Raw genomic sequence first — 19,729 nt, 5'->3', positions numbered from 1 at the left:
ATGCTCCTCCTAGAAAACTCCCAAGCATTCAGCAATCTCCTCCCCACTTCAAAATACAACTGAAATCAGAAGTAGGTATTTCAAGTATTTGGATATTACCATATTTCATTACCCTACTGTTTATTCTCCAGCTCTTACCTATGAAGGTCTTCATACCATACCACACCCCACTTTTCCCAAAATACCTGAAAACATCTGTAGAGATATGCTTTATATAGGGAAAAATATTTTAAGGGACTTTTGAAAAAACACCAAATTTAGGTATGTATGGAGAATAAAAAGAGTGCAAATAATATTTTTTACATAAACTCTCTGTTTATGAAGTCACATATTTTTCTCAGCACTAAGGGTGCAAAGAGCAATGGGAGGAGAGACTGTGCTTTCAGTAGCACAGGTCATCCTTTAAAGTTCTTGTAAAACTAGAACCTGAGAGATGTTCCAAGATAAACTGTGATTGAACAAAAAGATTAATACCAACTACATTTAAATTTGTTGGCAGTTTGGTTCTATTAACCACTGTGTTAATTACAAGTTTTCTGGTTTCTCTAGAAATAGTGATTTCAATAAAATACAGCAAATAAATCTGATGGGAATGGTGGAGGTTGAACTCATCACACCACACTCAGTATTTCAGCCCAATTAACTTGACCTCAAGTTTTAGTTCAAATAACAACAAGATCATGGGAGCACTCAATTAAATCTGCAAAGTCTCCTGCTTAACCTACAGAGTGGTCCAAGTTGACCCTGATTAGCAGTGTGAGGTATCTACAGAACATTTCCCTTGGACAGACACAAGCCTGCTCAGAACTCTGTTTACTTAGGTAGCCATAGCTGCAAATTCAGCCTGGGACAAACCATGCTCCAGTTCCTTTTTATAAAGACCATATCCAGTATTACAGAAGCAGTGAAACACAGGGGATCTGGGGCCATTTCTGGCTAATCATTAGTGTGAATACTACATCCCATCAGCCCTCAGATACTGATTTCACACCAAAGCCAGCATCCAGGAACTGAGGAAGGAACTCTGAATATATTTTTATCCCTTGCCATCCTCTGCTCTGCCAACAACAACTGTGGACAAGGGTAGGTTTATGGTGTTTTTCTCTTATTGAGTATCAGTTTGAAGGTGTCATGTGATTAAACATGATTTCTAACTCCTACAAAGAACTGAGCTTCTTAGAAAAAAACAGTAACAATCATTTACACTAAAAAAACTTTCCTACACCAAATAACCATTTCCACAAGTGGTAAGAACTTGGCCACACGACAACAAAGTCACAGTGAAAACTTAGAACCTTCAATTCAGACTATAGTATTTAACAATATTGAACAGGCTGCAAAATTACCAGCTCCTGGCTGGGGAATGAGAACTTTCTGTCAGACACTGCTATTACATACACTGTATGGTCAGCCACAAAATTATCCTCAATGTTTGGATTTCCAACTCTGGGAGAACGTCTTAGCATGGAAATTGGAAGACGTGATGTGAAGACTCCTCTATTTGCAACAGTTGACACTGACAGTAAAAAACCTGAGACTGAATTAGTTATTTCCTCTAAAGTACTTCACTCAAAGATAACTGTGCATGTACTAGTAAAACCATCAACTTCTGCTTAAGTGAGAATCCAGTGAATAAGTTTATTTCTTAATTATTTTTTCTTCTTTTTATGTAAACAGGAAGACAAAGTTCAAATAAAGGCAACAAAAAATCTCCTTATTTTAGGCTTGGAATGTTGGCAGCTGACACAAGGTCATAAGGGATAATATAATCCATTTTATTCAAGCTTTACATTCCACAAGACCAGCAATCACAACTAGAGTATTAAACTGAAGTATTAAGCAACAAGACTCCTCATATCCTTCCATTTCTTGTTCTTGCATTTAAAAGAAAAATTCTACCAGAAGAAAGAATGAGCATGTGGAATTTTTTTCTTCACTCACTCAGATCTCCCCTAATACACCATACATATCATCAAGGAAGTCTCTATTCAGTACACCTGACCAAAATTCTGTCTGGTTCTTTAATAAAACTGTTAAAAACTCAGCAGCCTACATACCCTAAAACATTCTAACTTTTGTTTGCATATCAAATTAACTTTCTGAACAGCTGAACAGAAGCAAAGCCTGATGACCCAAAAGTAAGGCACTGAAGAGAAGGATTTACAGGTCTTGAAAATAGCTGGAAGGTAACACTGGCATATTTTTTCTAGTCTACTTATGACATCACTTTTTTCCTGTTAAGTACAGAAAACACAAGCCCAAAATGCAAATTAAAAGTAATAATTGCCAAAATCTTATGCAAGAGGTGAAAACAAGTCAGAAAAGCAATACCTGATGCATGTTAAGCACCTTAGTCATCACCAGGCTTCATCCTCATCTGGGCTTGCATCTGGGCAATCATCTCCTGCATGCGACGCAGCTGGAAGAGAAAGACACCAAGTGTTCACAACAATTTCATGAGAAGCCCAAAAATCCAGAAAAACCCTAAAACTTTTTTCTATGGCAGAACACAGATCCTATTTTCCTCTTCACTAACTGGCAATGTTCAGTAATTCACATAACTGAGCACTTTGTTTTCTCCAACTCATATTCTTCAGTTCAAAACATTTAACTTTCACAAAGGATTTGTAAGAATACTTAAAATGAAAATTAAGCAATAGAATCCAAATACTTTGAACCCAACTATGATTGCAGACCTGTGAATCAACAATTAAATAAGGAAATGTCCTTTAAGTGTGCACAGAGCTACACTTAAAGTGAGCTGAAGCAGCTTTGTTCTGATACAGGTGCTTAAAGCATAAGATCATACAGGAACACTCATCTTGTGACTATCAGAGAACTCTGCAAATTTTTAGCAGCAGTACAGCCAAATATGAAAACAAGATTTAAAAACTATTTCAAAAGAGAAATAGAAAGATGTTTATAAAATCTGGAAAGCCAGACTAAACATGTTAAGCACCAATGTTTTTTACATCTAAACAATTACTTTTCCTGGAAATAACTGTTTTCTTAAGGCATTTTCTTATAACACTTAAAAGTTGGTTTCCATCTCATAAAAGGCCACTTAAATATAATGCTTTGTTGCTGGTTGTTTTTTCAAAAAAAAAAAATATTAATCCAAATATTCCTAAGACACAAGAAAGAACACTAATATGGATTTCCAAAGTATATATGCAAATACCTCTAATTTGCTTTACAAATGACTGGGTACTTCCTTCCAAATGCAGGTGGGGAAGCTCCACATACAGAACTACAAGAGCCCCATTTTACAAAGTGGGAAGGAAATGGGCTGCTATTTCCATGAACATTGTATAACCTATGAATCCACCTCAAACCAGAGATCATGTAAAAACCTGAGGCTTGCATAGCAAGTTCTCTCTTTTTTTTTTTTAATTATGTAGAGAACTGCTTTCATTTATTTTCAGGGGGGAAACGAACTGAAAAAGCACTCTGTCTAAACAATTATATTCTGTTTTCACCCAGTCAACCACATTAACTACTGTGATATTCATTACTCCACCAGGTTCAATACACAAGAACCTGAGACAAATGCTTGAATACATACATGTGGTGTTGAGCTGTTGTTTTATTTTCTTTTAAAAAACCCAACAAACTTAAAGATACATCACAAAACAAGAAAAACTAACTGTAGGTGCCTACATCACTTTTTCTTGCCTGCTCTCAGATACAGATTTAGGAAAGAATAAGAAACATAATATTAACTAAAGAGTAAAAAAGATTGCAGCACAGCCAGCAGTACCAGAGCTTGCCTAAAACTTGCTGGCTTATGTACTTATCCCCTTGCACAGGGTCCAGGAGAGGTTAGTTCAGGTTCCTGTGACTGCTGCAGAGATGCTCTCTGAAAAAGCTTCAAAGATCAACTTGCAAAAATGTAAGACACCTGGTCTTTTGAACTGCCTCTGCAGATTTACCATCAGAATAACACTAGCTTTTTGGAAGCTCTCCTACTTGAGCTTTCCCAAGAGTACTCCAAGCTGAGCCATGAAACATTCCCAAAATAGAAACCATTCAGGAATCACATAGGGAGATACTGCTGCACACGTATAATGGTGATTGCTCAAATGCAGAATTCTGCTCACAGCCAACATCATATTTTAAGACTTAAATACAGCACTGAGAATTTCATTTTCTTAACTTTATCTGATAAAAGTACACCCATAGCACAAAATAAATCAGATGTTGCATATGACACAAATGTAAGGTAGCATAAAAGCCCCAGGAAACCTACTCTGCTCTAACATTAAGATTGTAAAAGATTTTCCTTTTTTCATCCTCATGTGGTGTTTTTGAGACCTGCTGGTAAAGTCTCAGTCTTTTCCATTAGGGAAGGAATGGCAAGTTTCTGAAGCTATTTTAGAGTAATTCAGCAGAAAAATTTTAAGGCACAAGGCCTGTGAACAAACCAGGCACATTGTTGGAAAATTGAAAAAAAAGGAATCAAGCTGTATTGTGCTCAAGTGATAACCATGCCAGTCTCTTCAACAATTCTTCGAGTACAGGACAGGACACAAGAGCTGTTCTTTCACACTACACTACAAACCAAACCCAGCTCATGTTCACCTTACTGGACCTACTGAATAGACAGAAAAAAACCTCTGCTCTTAAAAAAGAAGAATGTAAAAGAATCACACCAAAGACTGAAATTGATGTCATGTCAACATCCGTGTTCCCTTTGCTGGTGGGGACTGCAAGCATCAAGGGCAGAAAATGACTTTGATCTTGCTCAGCAGTGAGTCCTCTCACTTGCAGGAGCAGCACTGATATATTTGTGTTCATCCCCTAAAGAACAGATGCTACAACATGACAGTGTAGGGGCAATGCACATCATGAAAAGGAAGCTGGGAAACAATGTTTGGAAATCTGTTAAAACAAATAATTCCTGTGCATTCTCAGATAACAAAAGGCAAAAGAATAAACGTAACCTTGGTATAAATGCCCCTTGGTTTACTTATGTCAGGTCTACAATTTAGTTCAAATGATCATGTAAAGTCTGCAGCAAACCAGAAAGGAAACAAACATTTAAAATGAGAGCTAAGGTTACAGAGTTAAAAGTGAACCATACATCTCATTAATAGCTTCCACACCCTTAACAGAAACCACAGATACACAGCTCCCTTGCACCTCCAGAATTTCACCACCATACCAACAAAGACTACTGCACTTTAAACAACAGGAATGGCTTCTCAGTGACCAACATGCAGGTATCACAGGAGAGATATTAAGAAACACACAATATTTACTTCCCACTGATATGTTTCCCCTCTACCAAGTCTGATTATTGGTACCTATACTTTTACAAAGAAAAGCATAAGTGAAGAGTGAAGAGGCTGCAAGAATAGGGCAAGATGGAAAACTGCACAGTGAATTTTCCTAGTGAATGTTAGTGTAAGAGTTCTTTTGATTAAAAATACTTCCAATACCAAAGAACACAAACAATTTTGTCAACTGAAAACAAGAAAAATACTCCTGATAAACTGGAAATGGGACTACCATTGAGAGAAATGGCTACCACAGGACATGTTGACAAAGAGCAGAAGTCACTCTGGCCACAGCCATTGCAGTATATGAGCAGCATGCACTGTACCTTCAAAAAACAGCTAGAACCAACCAAAAAAAAGCAATTCCTTAAAAAAAAAAAAACAAAAAAAGTTTTTTAACTATAATTCCTCAGGGATTCCCATTGCTTCTTGGGGCTTTCTTCTTAAGAAGTTCTCCAGGACTAAGGCTGCACACTTCACAGGACAAGGCTGAAGCATTCTGACCCCTCCATTGGGCAGTAACATGCCACAAATAAATTAAACTTCAGACCTGTTTTTATTTCCCTCAGCACTGCAGGTCTTCATCAGCAGTCTTTTTCTATAAAAGTCTGCCCCTTATATTTCCAGACAATGCTTCCCCAAACCCCAGCAGCAGCAGTTACCTGCACACATTGGTCCCATCCTCACTCCCCACAAGGCCACTGCTGCCCCCAGCCTGGCAGCCCCACTCTTGTTCCCCCTCCTGACTCCCACACTAACCCAGGGCTCTTTATCTCATCTGCCAAAGGGTTACACATGTTCAGAAAGTGAAAGGACAGAAAGAAAACAAGTTCAACATTGTGTTCTTTCCACTATATACAACCCACTGCTGATCAGCTCCACTGAAAACACAAGTGTGGAGGATTTGCCCAAAGTCTCAGGGTAGAAAATCCCACTAGAGAAACCCAGAGGAGTTCATTCCATGTTTTCATGGAATCACAGCCCTAACATTTTTCTGAAAGTATTACCTCTCAAAACTTTGAAAGGTTTTTATAAGACATCTTCAGAGTAGGAAAAATATGGGACAAAACTACAAAATTTAAGTTTGTGCCCACTTACACTACAACATCAAAATAATCTGTACTGCATCATATTTACAGTAAGGAACAAGAAAATCTTTATGCCTATTTTCATTTTACAGCTCTAAAAAACAGGTCATCACTTGCAAATGAGCAAAAGCACAACCAGACTAAGCAGTAAATCCAAAATGACAGATTAGCAATTCCAATTTGGCTGAACTGGGGACCACATCCTTTGGCATAATAAAAGACCATTTAGCAAAAGTGATGCCTTGATAAAGATGATCCTGGCATTAGTTCAAGCATTCATTCCTTCCAAGGTTATATAAACCTCACAAAACTGTAAATAGAACATCAAGCACCGTTACTGATGGGAATGCAGAACAGGAGGGGAAATGGATATTTGTTTTCTCTGTGAAGGCCATGGAATGCAAGCCCATTTCCTCTGTGCCTCTTTCCTCCACAGATTTTTCCCAGTCTGAACCTTAGGGATGATTTGGATATGAAGGGACTTCATACCAGCTTATCTACAGAAGATTCAGCAAAGCCTCTTGATCTCTTTGGAACAATAGCATGCAGAAGTTAAAAATGTATTTGTTTTTTCAAGTTCTAACCTAATCCCCTGCAACTTCAGCAGCAATTATTCAAAGATGATTAGCCCCAGAGGAAACTTTCAAAGACTGTCCCCTGAGAAATTCAAAATTTCATCCCTTTGGCCATGTTATATAAAAGACACATTACATATTTATATACTGGTCTATTTTGACCACTCTGTGTCAAGGCATAAATAGTGCCTGTCATATCAACAGCCAGGGAAAATATTTATAGGAGACCTTTTTCAGATGTAAGTCTGGAAACAAATAGTTCTACAAGGACACCCAAGATTCTACTTCACTACTAGGCATGTACAACTTACATAGTTCAAATAACAGGAGAAACAGTTATGACTTAAATTCTTTAAGTCTACTTGCCTGCTTGGAATCATTAAGGAAAAATAGAAAATCAAAAAACATTTTCAAAAAATGCTCTTGACTTTTTTAAAGTATTCAGTACTGCTGGCTATCAGCTGATGGGCTCCTGCTGCTTTGCCTCATGCCCCAGTAAATGGGAGGCAGTTAATTGCAGAAGTTCCACTCTTGTATGTGCACAACCATCAAGTCTGCTTATGATGCTGAAATGCAGTTATATAATGATAAATATGCAGCTCACTCAATCTCCATTACATATTATTAACTACTAATTATGGTGATAATCAGCTGCTTCTGCATTTCCTTTTAGGAAAATTTTTTGCTATTTATATCAACATGCCAGGGTTAGCCAATAGCTAACCAGGGTTAGCTATTTTTAAAAATGGATGCTATAAGGGAAAAAGGAAATGCATAGACCAAAGTAAATTTCAAAAATTTCCATGTATGGGAATCAATCTTCCACCTCAGAAACACACAAAACTGCTTGCAGTTTTTCGTTTTATCTTCCAAATCACTGCACATGTGCAATGACCTTTCCAATCAAGTTTTCCTGCAGTTATGGATGTGGATCCAAGCTGAATTGGATAAAGGAAGGATAAAGAGAAAAATACCCCACTATCTTCAACTGGCAGCAATTCACAGTTTTCACAGTGCAAGTAGTTTAAGCACTGGCAGCATGCTGTTGGAATTTAAATATCAGGCTAAAAATTTCTGAGTCTTTACAACTTCAACATAAAAATACTAAGTGAAAAGGCCTAGCAATAACTTGGAACCAGAGTGAGAAATCAGAGTTTGAAAACACCAAATCTATAAACTGACAGGAGTAACAAAAATACTGTGATTTAAGTCAAGGTTAAGATGAAAATGTATTAATTATATTATGGGATTTTTAAGACTCAAGAGCTTACTTCTAACTCCATAGGTACAAGACATAAGAAAAATTTCCTGGCAATGTGTTTGGAGTAAGCATATGAACATCTGAAATGACATGAGGCTGTCAATCCATCCCACCACAGTACACAGCATGTGTAGCTGACAGACATAAATTGATTTCAATATTAAAATAGCAAATATCCTTACAGAAAATTAGCACTCAAACAGGAAGTGATAAACATTCTGCCTACAACCAAGAGTACACACACTACCTTCCATCCCCAATGCAAGTGACTATAAACAAAACACTAAGGACAACTTGTATGGTCAGGTTAGGTCTGTCATTTTGCACAACTCCAATCCTGCCTGACACAGGCAGTAGCTGATGCAGAAAACTGAAATTGGAACATAGCATGTTATATTAAAGAACAAATTTTATGAAGTTCATCTTACCTCAGCCTCTTTCTGCTGAAGGATTCTATCCTTGTCTACCACTTCCTCTTCAACAGGCCTATTGAAGAAAAGAATGCATTGGCAGCATAAAATACAGAAGTAAAAACCTCCAAGAACAGATTCAAGACTCGTATTCCAATTAATATAACATCATCAAAGTCTACATTCTTCCATACTGGGGAAATTAGGACATTTTTAAAATCATGCTTCCCTTTTGTAAAAGGCCATCTTTACCTCACAGACTCCTGCTATTCACTCTCCATTTCTTAAAATTTCATTTCTTTACTGCTATATGGATTTTTCTTTTTGCAATTTACTTTAATGAAGAGATTTCCTCCACTATCTATCCATGGCACAAAAATCAACCACTAAAAAGCTATTTCCTTTCTTCTTTAACATCAAAATGGTTTGCTGAATACTTGAAGACCAAGTGGAATGTGGACAAGAGTAAGTTGCTATCCAAAAAGATGCAGCAAAGGTAGATGTGGATTTTTTGCATTAAGTTGCCAAGGGCAACCTTAGCAAAAATTAAAAAAGAGATAATAAACTCCATTTAAAAACCACAAATTAGCAGAAAAGATTGTTTGGTCTAAACTTCTCTCTTTAGCTACACATGAAAGAACAAGAGAAGCAATACTTTCCTAAGCAGATAAACTGGGACCTATTTAAATTTGCTCACTGGAGCTCATTGTCTTCAAGCAGACATCATTACATAAAACCTATATTGCTTGCAGGCACCTTCTTCCTGCATTCCAATTAAAAGTATAGAGAAATGGGATTTTAGCTGTTTATAAGCACAGCACTTCGCTATACATTATTCCTCTTCAGGAAGAGAGTTTCACATGAATTTCAGAATTCCACAGACTGAAATCTCATCAGAAATAATTGTTTACAGGTGGGATTAGTTAGGAAGAAGAGCAAGCCCCCTGTCAGTGGGCAGTGAGGAGCAGCAGAGCCCAGGGGCAGCACGTGGACACTCACTTGCCAGTGCGTTTTAGCCTCTCAGAACGGAAGTTCTCGTAGTGCAAGTCTTGGGTCACCTCCTGCAGGTCCTGCATGTGCGTCCTAGAACGAGCAAAGGGCTACTTAACACACTGTCATTATCAGCAAAGCAAAGAAAAGCACCCTTTTATCTTCTGTTTCTGTTTTATCTAATGGATGTATTTACCAGAAAATTAAATCCTTACAGACCAAGCCAGCCAGAACTCTGCTTTCAAGTTCACTGATCTTTAACTCATTCCTAAGTGCCCCACCAATATTATTCAAAGACCCAAAATATGCTGTCCTCCCCTTGGTCATTAATTATTTCAGATGAGTTGTTTATACCAGTTTTTAGTGTTAAAAACCATACAAAGACAGTTATTCAGTACAATACTTTAATTCCAAAAGTATCTTATTACTCTTAAGTACTGTCAAATATAATTTGTAACTGGGAACTAGGTGGAGCTCCTTGGCTCCACAACAGCTGACATTGCTTAACAATTTCCAATTGCCAAGAGAAGAAAGAAAAACCTGCTTGCTCCCAATGCCCAGCAGAGGGCAATCCCTGCCCACTGCAGACTGACTTTGGAATGACACAAGTGAATTCATTTCCAAAAATAGCAAAACATCATTTAAAAAAAACCAAAACAAATCACTTAAAATCATTTACGCAGGCAGAATATCCGTATCAGCTAAAATCATAAAGGGGTGGGGTATCATATTTAACAAAGCATTTCCCATACTGCCAAAAAATTTGCATTTTGCTTTTGGAATATTCTTCACTTTGAAGAGTATTTTAAGAGCCTCTCTGCCCCACTAACTGCATTATAACAAACCTTCAGTTGGTATGCACAGCCATCAGATCAGTTCACATAAGGCATAAAACCATCACATATATCCGACAACATAAAATATTGAAAACATTTTCTGAATTCAGAGATCAGAGGGTGCACCAGGAAAGCAAGCAGTAGGGGACTAAAATGTAACTCTACACTGCCATCAGGGCTAGTTTTAAATGAAGGAATTAACGTTGTTATAGGTTTTTAGTCATTGTGGCAGTTACGTCACCACAGGAGCCGGGATCATTTTACCATTACTCACACCAGCATTGTGCGCAGCTTGAGGAAATCATTGTGCTCTGGATTTTCAACTTCAACAACTCCCCAGGGATACAGGCGCCCTCTGATTTTCTTCCCCTTCACCTCAATAAGTTGATTGGATCCAATAACAGCAAAGGGAATGCTAGCCTAAGTGAGACAGAAAAAAAACAAGTTACTGTTTTGATTTTTGACTGGTTAGTTTTTGTATTTTGCTTTGTCTTTCTTTCAAAGAAAGCACAAAAATTCAAGTAACAGGCAAGAGAGTGGGAAAAGAAATATTGACACTCTCTACTAAAACCCTCTCACATCAGAAAATCAACAAATCCCATTCTAGGCAATGCAACCTCTCCTTATGAGCACCTGTAGCTTTGTTAGGATCAATTTGTATTACAGAGGCCCAGAAGGAAATGACGCTTCACTTTAGGAACACTTGACTGTTGTTCAAGTACAGTTTGGGCATAATGTGTCATCTGACATAACATCATGCATGGAGAACAGCCAACAGAAACATACTGCAGATGCAGAGTGAAGTAGCTAGAAAGAGAGTTTCAGACACATTCTTCAAACACCTTTGAAAGCACAAAGAGGAAATTACTTCAACAAAAACTTGATTATCTGCTTTAACAAGAGGCAAGTTGTTAATTAGTACAGCAACCATAACACACAATCTCTATCTTGCTCACATGTTAAAACGTTTGAGTCAGAAAACAGACTGCAAATAATAGTTCATAGTGAACAGTGGTTTACACTTCAGAGAAAATCATGACATACTACACTTGGAATTCTGATGAAACAGAGACTGGAATAAAAGGGATAATAATTCAGAGTCAACATACAAAGGAAACTGAAATTTTTGACACATTGTAAAAGGAACAAAGTACCTTTAGGTATGTTTTAGATTGAAGAACTACAGCAGCAAAATGATAAACTAGGAGTGAAACTTGCCTTTAAAACTCTAGTTTGTTCTTTAAACTCCTCATCTTCATCAGAATCTGCATCAGGGAGCTGATAAATCCTAATGCCATGTTCAGAAATCTCATCCAGAACCTGAAAGTTTGCAAAAAGAATAATACACTTATTTCATTGAAGAGGTATTCAGTTAAAAATATATGAAATTGATTTACTAGCCTGTCACAAATATTCACCTGACTCAGTGTCCAAACTGCAAAATACCACAGGCTTGAAGATTTTTTTAAAGGCACAAAAGATAAACGCATTTTTGGAAAACATAGCAAGTAAATCATTAAAAAATGCCAGAAGATTTGCAAGGCAAATACAGAAAAAAAGTGAGGCTAATATGAAAAAAGAGTAAAAGTAACAAGTAGGAATTCATTAGTTACAGAATCAAAACCATTCACCCCAGGTCAAAGTACATTTTTGTGCATTTGATATGTTCAAAAATGTATAAGATGGTGCCTATTGCCTCTTGAATCAAAAAAGATAAAAGCTTATTATACACTTACACTGGAGAAAGTAATTAAAAATCCACTAAGAAAAAGACCCTACTCTTAAACAGTTTTTCTTGTCATTAATCTCTGAGGTTAACATAAAAAATACAGTATCTGTATTACTGGGCACATTCTTTTCCTAATGAAATCACTGCAGGGGTGAGCAGCCAGCATAACTCCAGGTCTTTAGCAGTTCCAAAAGGTGACACAAGTCAATTCCTTTTTCAAAACCAAAGAAAATGTTTCTGCTGCCACACTACTGAATATAATTAAGTCAGCTCTTGTCACTGCATCAAATGCACTGACAAGAGTTACTTTCAGTAAAGGAAGTGTGGTGGTATAAGGAGAGCATGAAGAATGCTGAGATTCCACAATGACTCTCTCCAAAAGGATCTTGGATGTTTCAGCACAAAAGGGGAACTGTACAAACTTCCTAGAGCAGCAGCTGTAACCCTGCCAAACAGCACCTGAACTAAGCAGCTGCCCTGCTGAATGAACTCTCAGCATAAACAAAGTTTGGGCAAATTCAAGGAGAGTTTGAAAGTGATGGTAAAAATATTCAGAAGAGCCTATGTAAGGACTAATGATGCCATTACTACAAATACAACGGGTGATTAACTTGGTAGCATGAAAACAAGCAGACTTTAAATAGAAAGGTCTTAATGAGCCCTCCCTGAGTATGATTGGGCTCCTCCACCTTGTCATGATGGCAACCAACAGTGACAGTATAAACCCAAATTGTCCAACCAGAACTTGGTTATTAAACAGGTGTTTAAAAGAAAACAATTCTCCAGACCATTAGCAGAGGAAAGGCCATGTGTGAGCCACAGCTGCTCCCTGATGTTTTCCTGCCAGGTCCATAAACATCCCCCGCACTCACACACGCGCACACTGAGTGAAGCACTACAGCCCCCACCTACACAGAGAGCAGTATTTTATAGAGAGAAAAAACGTTTGGGAGGAATGTTGCCAATAAGTAATTAAGACATTCACACAATGACGTTTAAGTCAATGGATGTTGTTACAGTTTTGCAAAATGAAAGAGACCTGAACTATCACTAAATGACAATAGAAGATGCACTTCTGGGATGGGTGGGGCAGCACTGCAGTTCCATGCCTTTAAGTAGTTGCATAAAACAAGAAAGCACATTTAACCTGGCTGAGATCTTTGAGATAAAATGCAAGTGGAACAATAACGGGAAAGCCAACAGCAAGGGGTGCTAGAATAATATATTACAGCTGTTAAACCTAGTGCTTTCCTGAAAGGAAAAAGAATTGCAATAAAAACAAACGGTATTTTATGCTCCTAACAATGAAACAGCATTTTGCTTCTTCAAATCTGAATTTTATTGGCCTCAGAGGATTCTGTGTTCCTAAAGATTAGCCTTCCCATGGGAAATCAAAAAAAAAAGTCAAAATATTAGTTTCCCTCTCATGAAGTCATTCTTTTGAGCATGTTTCCTTAGCAGCCTTGCATGGCACAGCTTGTGAAACTGTCGTGCATTTCTTCCCACTCAAGAGTTTTAAAAAATAACTTCGAATTCCAGAAAGCCCAAACAGGAATTACTCCAAGCTGGGTTTCCTTTGCAAGCACCACAAACTAATCTTGCTGCTTAGTCCATAGCAGCAAAACAAAAACATTTTACTTCAGATTGACGGCCAAATGGCAGAAACATCTAAAAAAAGTAAGACTTCAAGCTGCGTCAGCAATGCAGGACTTTGATTCCTATTCTTGATTAGAGACTCTGTTGGCCAAGATGCTTTGAGTTAGAACAATATACAGTAGCTTTGATTTTCAAAGCTTTGGAAGCACATTATACATTTGACTTAATATAAACTCAGTTTGCAGAGTGACCTTTGCCAGCAGTATAAAAATAATGAAAGCTTGTTTACCTACTCCCTAACCACTCCCTCAGACTACAGATGCCCTTCATCTCGTTGTACTTAGCCAGTGCATAAATGTGGTGTCCATATGTCTAAGTCCAGATTGCTTTAAAGATTAGATAGTTAAAAGTTAGTTAAATTCCCAGTGAATTCTATTTTAATATTAAAAAAGTTTAAGTTAAAGTATTTAAACATATTTATATAAACTATAAAGCTTTACCTTTAAAGTTAGTTGGTGGATGACTACTGAACTATGAACTATATATTTAAGGTTTAATTTTCTAGTTCAAATAAAATCCAAGTGTTCAACTTTAATGCCTCCTTCAAATCTTTCAACATCATTCTGCTCCCAAATGCTGAACCAAAAAGTAAGTAACTATGAACTGACCCTGAAATACGCTGCTGAAAGGGCATATACAGGGGGTTTTACAAAAAGTAGCCACCCCACAAATAATGTGAGATAAGAATCTTTCACAAAATCAGTACAGTAACAGAAAAGGAAAGGCAGTAAAACCTGCAAAATCAGCCACATTTTTGGTTTATGATTCCTCTATGAGTTCTTTCAATTTGAATGAAGTGCACCTGTCATTACCTTACAGTATTTGTGGAAGAACAAAATTAAAGCTCAAGACCCTGAACTGAATTTCTCCCAGCAAGATCTAGAGGCCCTTCTTGACTCAATTAATGTATTTTTTAAAATTTCCTTCCTCCTTTTACCTAGTTCACCATAAAGCTGTTAATTTCTGTACAACTATCTCCTTCCCTCTTTAGTGGATGTTTGCCTGCATTGCCGACAAGGTTCATACAGCCACAACTGTCCCCACTTTTAACTATCTCAGCTAGGAAAAATCCATTCCATTACTTGGGCAAGTTTTCTTATATCACTGAGCTTTATAAAACACAGCAGCAATGCCAGTAGTACCTCACCTTGCAAAATGTAGTTCTTTACATGCCCACGCAAACCATGGTCACACCTGCCACTGTGCCACTAGTTCACTGAAAAAAACTCCAAACAAATCCTCCAAACAGATTTAGGTGGAGTTCAGCCAAAGTGTTGCTTGCAAGCATGATTTTATCTATACTATTTTGCCAGTTAAATAAAAATGTAGTCCCTCTTCAAGAAAACAGAAAAATACTCCCAACACAAACATCCTTGGAATAAAAATCTAATAATTATTCTAAAGGCCTACAGGAAGTCACAGGGTCACAATCATGGTAACTATTACGCCCTGCATAAAAATGTAATATAAAAGATATCTTACCATGGAAAGGTTTACTCTGGTGTAAAATACAGACTGCAATTTAGAACTACTTATTCTCTCTACACTACCAAGGGGTAAGTCATTAAATTTGTTTTCAATTCATAGGCTTTGTAGGGTTCAAACCTGTTAGGCTTTACAAATTATTGTACTGGTTTTGTGTCAATCAAACCTGGCAAAGCTTGTGATCTCAATAAATTTTACTAGGCCACCTCTAAGCATACATAATATAATCACACCACCTATCCATTCCTTTACAAGGTTCATGAAGTCATTCTCAATCAGAGATTAAGTCAGAATAGATTAAATATTTACATTCACTGCTCAGATTATGTGATAAAATGGAAATTTGATTTAATGTAAAAGACTTGTACAACCACAAATATTAACATTATTCCATTTAATTCACCACAAATGCTATATCTGGCAAAAGCTGATCTGTCTTGGAAAGATTTGTCAAAAAACAAAATTTCAAGACACCAAGTAAACCTTGCAAAGCAAAACATTATTTTAGTACCACTGTCTGGAAAGACAGTCAGTCTCCAGTGCAACCCTGAATATGTCCTGGTGTTTCAGATGAACAGATGAGCCAGCAGGAAAAATGTTCACATCACAACACACATTTTCCCATAGCAACAGAGCCACAAAAGCATCCTGCTCATATATTAACACAGCTGTCCTGTCTCTGTATTTTAGTTTGTACCATGGGTGCACTTATTTAAAGTTTCCAAACACATTTTGGTACAAACCATGCAGCAGAGTGCACAACCCAAGTACCTTCTGGATGAAACTGAAGATGTGCCCTCAGAACATATGGATGCACTCCCAGCAGTATGGGACACTCAGGCCACTGCTCTCTGAGAGCCAATCTGAAACATCACTTCTCCTTCCAGGTTTGCCTGAACCCTTGTTACAAACTGTGTTGCTTAAAACCTGCCTTACTGCACTCCTTTGCTACGATACATGAAGCCAAGAACAGCCACATCCTCAGCAAGTGTAACTGGCAAAGCACATCAGACTTCAGTGAAGATTTCCCACCTCACACTTCCTGAAGATTAGATCCTTGGCCAATATCATTCACCCCTCTTCAGTTTGAAATTACTTTATATTTGGCTTTAATATTGTATGGGTTGCTCTGTTCTCATGATCAAGTGTTAGACCTACTCTTCTCTTCAGCCTCTCCCTCTCCTTCAGCGTCAGGGTGTCAGCCTTGGCAATCACAGGGACAATGTTGACTTTTCCATGAAGAGCCTTCATGAATTCTACATCTAATGGCTTCAGTCTGCCAACAAGCAGGGAAAAAAAAAAAAAAAAATTAAAATAGGCATGTAGTCTTGTGTAGCTTGTTTTGTAACTGATCAAATGTATTAAAAATTATTTATTTCAAGTGTCCACATAAACAATATTTCCATAATAAATTGAGCCATTAAGTTTAACGCCCTTGTTTATCAACTCGGCTGTGCAAAGTTTAAGTTGTAATTAACATTGTCACTATATAATGAAGCGGATATTAAAAGCATTTATGTTTCTGTTTGATAAACAATGCAATACTGACTGCCTTGAAACAGTATTAAATGCAAAAGAGACAAAGTAAAGGCAAGCACTAATCTCCAAAGACTGTTTTAATTGCTGGCTAACTGACAGGTTGGAAACTCAATTAACATTACTGCTAAGTTACCAGTTCAAGTAATGAACAGACTTATGAACTGCTATGAAGGTACAATACCCTAAAATACAAAAGCTCGAGCTTTTTCTCACCCATGCCCAAAAGGAGAGATGAAGTAGAAGCAGCAGTGGACTCTGTTGTCTATGATGTGGCGCCTGTTCAGACCACTCTCATCATGTAGGTATCGCTCAAACTGGTTGTCAATGTAGTGGATAATTGTTTTGAAGCTGTGGTATGGGAGGGGGAGAAAGACAGGCATCTTACATCAGCTTTAAATAATAAGGAAAGAATCATGAAAAGATAAGAACAGAAGGAGAAAATTTTATTTAAAACATTACTGTTACAAAAAATTCAACTTCCTACCATTTTATCTAGTACTGAGGAAAAATATTTTGATAACACAAAGGGTGTTTTCATAACAACCACCAAGTGTCAACTTATACCTAGAGCCAACTCCAAGTGTTACTCTGTTCACTGGATAAAAAGTTCAAGTGCAAGCTCAGGAAAAAAAAAAAAAAAACCACTCCGTGCCGAGAAAACACAGGAACAAAAGATTGAGGATTTTTCTGCCTTTATTTCTGGGGGTAGGGGCTGAAGATTTGTTTTCAAACCAGCTGATAAATGACATATCCCAGATATCCTCTTCACTTACAGCCTTGACCCTACAGTCAGGTTTCTATAGTTATGAAAATTATGGTATTCTAGTCAGTTTGAATTAAGTACAAATACATTTGCAAGTCATGCACTTGAGCATCACGATTTATTAAGCTATTTCTGTTATCTTACACAATTCTTTTCTGTTGGCAAAGAAAAATAATTCCTACTTAGTTCAAGGCAATTTAAAATATTCCCTACAAAGAAGTAAACGAGCACAAAATCTGATCACATAGATTAATCAGACACAGAGAGCAGTGACTAGAGAGAAGAAAACACAATGCATAATTAAGATCATTTCAAGCTATTCCAGGGCCTGCAGACACCTGCAAACACCATTAATATAAAAGAACACTTTATATTACGTACTGCAAAGGAAATGAGCAGCTGACGTAGATAAGGGTAAGCAGATGATTGTGTATCATGAACATGTCTTAAACTACTTGAGAAAAAACTAAACAGAAAGCTTAACTTGAGAAATAGGAATATTCGTATTTCTGTTGCTGAGAAAGCACAAACTTGATGAGAACATTTAAGGAGGAGACAGAGCAGATAACAGAAAGGAAATTAATAATTCGGAAAATGAACACAGAATGCTGGCAAACTCTGCAACAGGCAGCAACGTTTGACCCAGGGCTGCATGGCTGCAAAGGAGATAATAAAAGAAAGGAACAAGAAAGACAGAAAAGATCCTGAAGGGAACTGGATTCTCCAAAGCTAAATAAGTTTTTGGATTGAGAAGGAATAAATCCACAGCAGAATATACATACACACATGCAAGACTTGGCTGTTCTAAGTCATATTAGAGAAGACAACAAAGCAAAAGATGGAATTTATTGGGTTTTGACCTTAGTGCTACTCATTAGTAAACAGCATATTAATACCTAAACGTGCAGAAATACATCAATATGGTTTTTGTGTCTGTTCATTTTCAATACTTCTCTTAGCTGGTAAAAGGTGAGGAGATTGAAGACATACAAATACTAGGACAGAAACCAAACACTAACAATGGGAAAGAACTATCACACATTTCTCTGGCAATGTAATTAGTTTACGTGCAGTTTTCTAGGTCTAACAGCTACAATTTTCCCTATAAATACGGTGTCAGTGTCCTGTACCTCCTGACTTCCGGGAAACACCTGGCTTACACCACAGTGCTGTCATTACTTAGGAGATAGCACATCCTGTATTGTAACAGCAAACAACATAAATGCTGCATTTAAACCCACTGGGGGAAAATGAACAATATTATCAAGCTGCCAAAACCCACAAAATATAACCCCAGCCAGTTTAAAAAAAAAAAAATTAGCAGCAGCCAAAGAGCACAGAGTAGGTATCAAAGAATGACCTGTGACACCACAAGCAAGATGAAATAAAGTGTGATCAGCAATATCCAACAAGTTTACCTGTAGTCTGTTTTTGTCAACCACTTTTTTGAGGCCAGACATCAAAGCAAATCTAAGCATCAAGCAATTTTTCCTGCTGCTGATCAGATTCCCTCTCTTTTCACGAAAGTTGTTATTTTAAGGACATGCTTCTCTCATGATCCCAATGTACTTACTTGCACATGGAAAGATGCTGAATGTATCAAACCTCCCACCATAAAGAATTCTCCTGTTCTCCAAACACACCCCAAATTGAAGCCATGAGCAATCCTAGGTGTGGGTCTGATTCTAGAATACAGAACTCCAGCCAGCACTAAAGCTTCAAGCAGAATCTTTAAAAAATCACCATGGTTAAATGTGGCTCATCTCTGCCTCTCCTTCCATATTGCTTTAAGTACAGTAGCATCCAGAAATCAAGAATTACTCTACTTCAGAAAATGTGTTGTACTAAATCTACAACAAATCATTTTCAAATCTAACACTGCTGTTTTTCCAATCCAGAAGATCTCCTGGACACAATCCTAGCAGCACAAAATCCTTTTTCTTTGACACAAAATACTTTAAAATTTACCTCAGCTCCCATCCATGAAAGTCAAACTAAAATTTAGCCCCTTCATCAAGGCACAGAGACTAAAAGCCATTAGGGAGCTACTCAGGAGAAAGATATTTGAAACACTCCCAGCAACTGCTGCCTCCTAGAGACACCGTTACATGTGTTCAA

At 37.4% G+C, this 19,729-nt stretch overlaps 1 protein-coding gene across 4 annotated transcripts in view; it reads right to left on the bottom strand.

Moving 5' to 3' along the window:
* LOC306810202 (septin-2) overlaps positions 1–19,729 on the bottom strand; it is a 34,701-nt gene that overhangs the window by 4,689 nt on the left and 10,283 nt on the right. For 2 of the 4 annotated variants that reach the window (XM_079322475.1, XM_079322474.1), the window contains exons 6-12: positions 17,062–17,196; positions 16,468–16,585; positions 11,658–11,759; positions 10,714–10,859; positions 9,613–9,696; positions 8,632–8,689; positions 2,332–2,419 (exon numbers count right to left, since the gene is read on the bottom strand). In XM_079322475.1, coding sequence (XP_079178601.1) covers positions 2,351–2,419; positions 8,632–8,689; positions 9,613–9,696; positions 10,714–10,859; positions 11,658–11,759; positions 16,468–16,585; positions 17,062–17,196 — 712 coding nt within the window. In that variant the 3' untranslated portion in view covers positions 2,332–2,350. The remainder of the gene's footprint in view (positions 1–2,331; positions 2,420–8,631; positions 8,690–9,612; positions 9,697–10,713; positions 10,860–11,657; positions 11,760–16,467; positions 16,586–17,061; positions 17,197–19,729) is intronic. The other 2 variants (XM_079322476.1, XM_079322477.1) reach the window with 1 other exon arrangement.

This window comes from Erithacus rubecula (genome assembly GCF_903797595.1).
Source record: "Erithacus rubecula genome assembly, chromosome: 19".
In the NCBI taxonomy this organism is placed as follows: domain Eukaryota; kingdom Metazoa; phylum Chordata; class Aves; order Passeriformes; family Muscicapidae; genus Erithacus; species Erithacus rubecula.
Note: the sequence above shows the minus strand (reverse complement) of the source record. Positions and strands in the feature narration are given on the sequence as shown.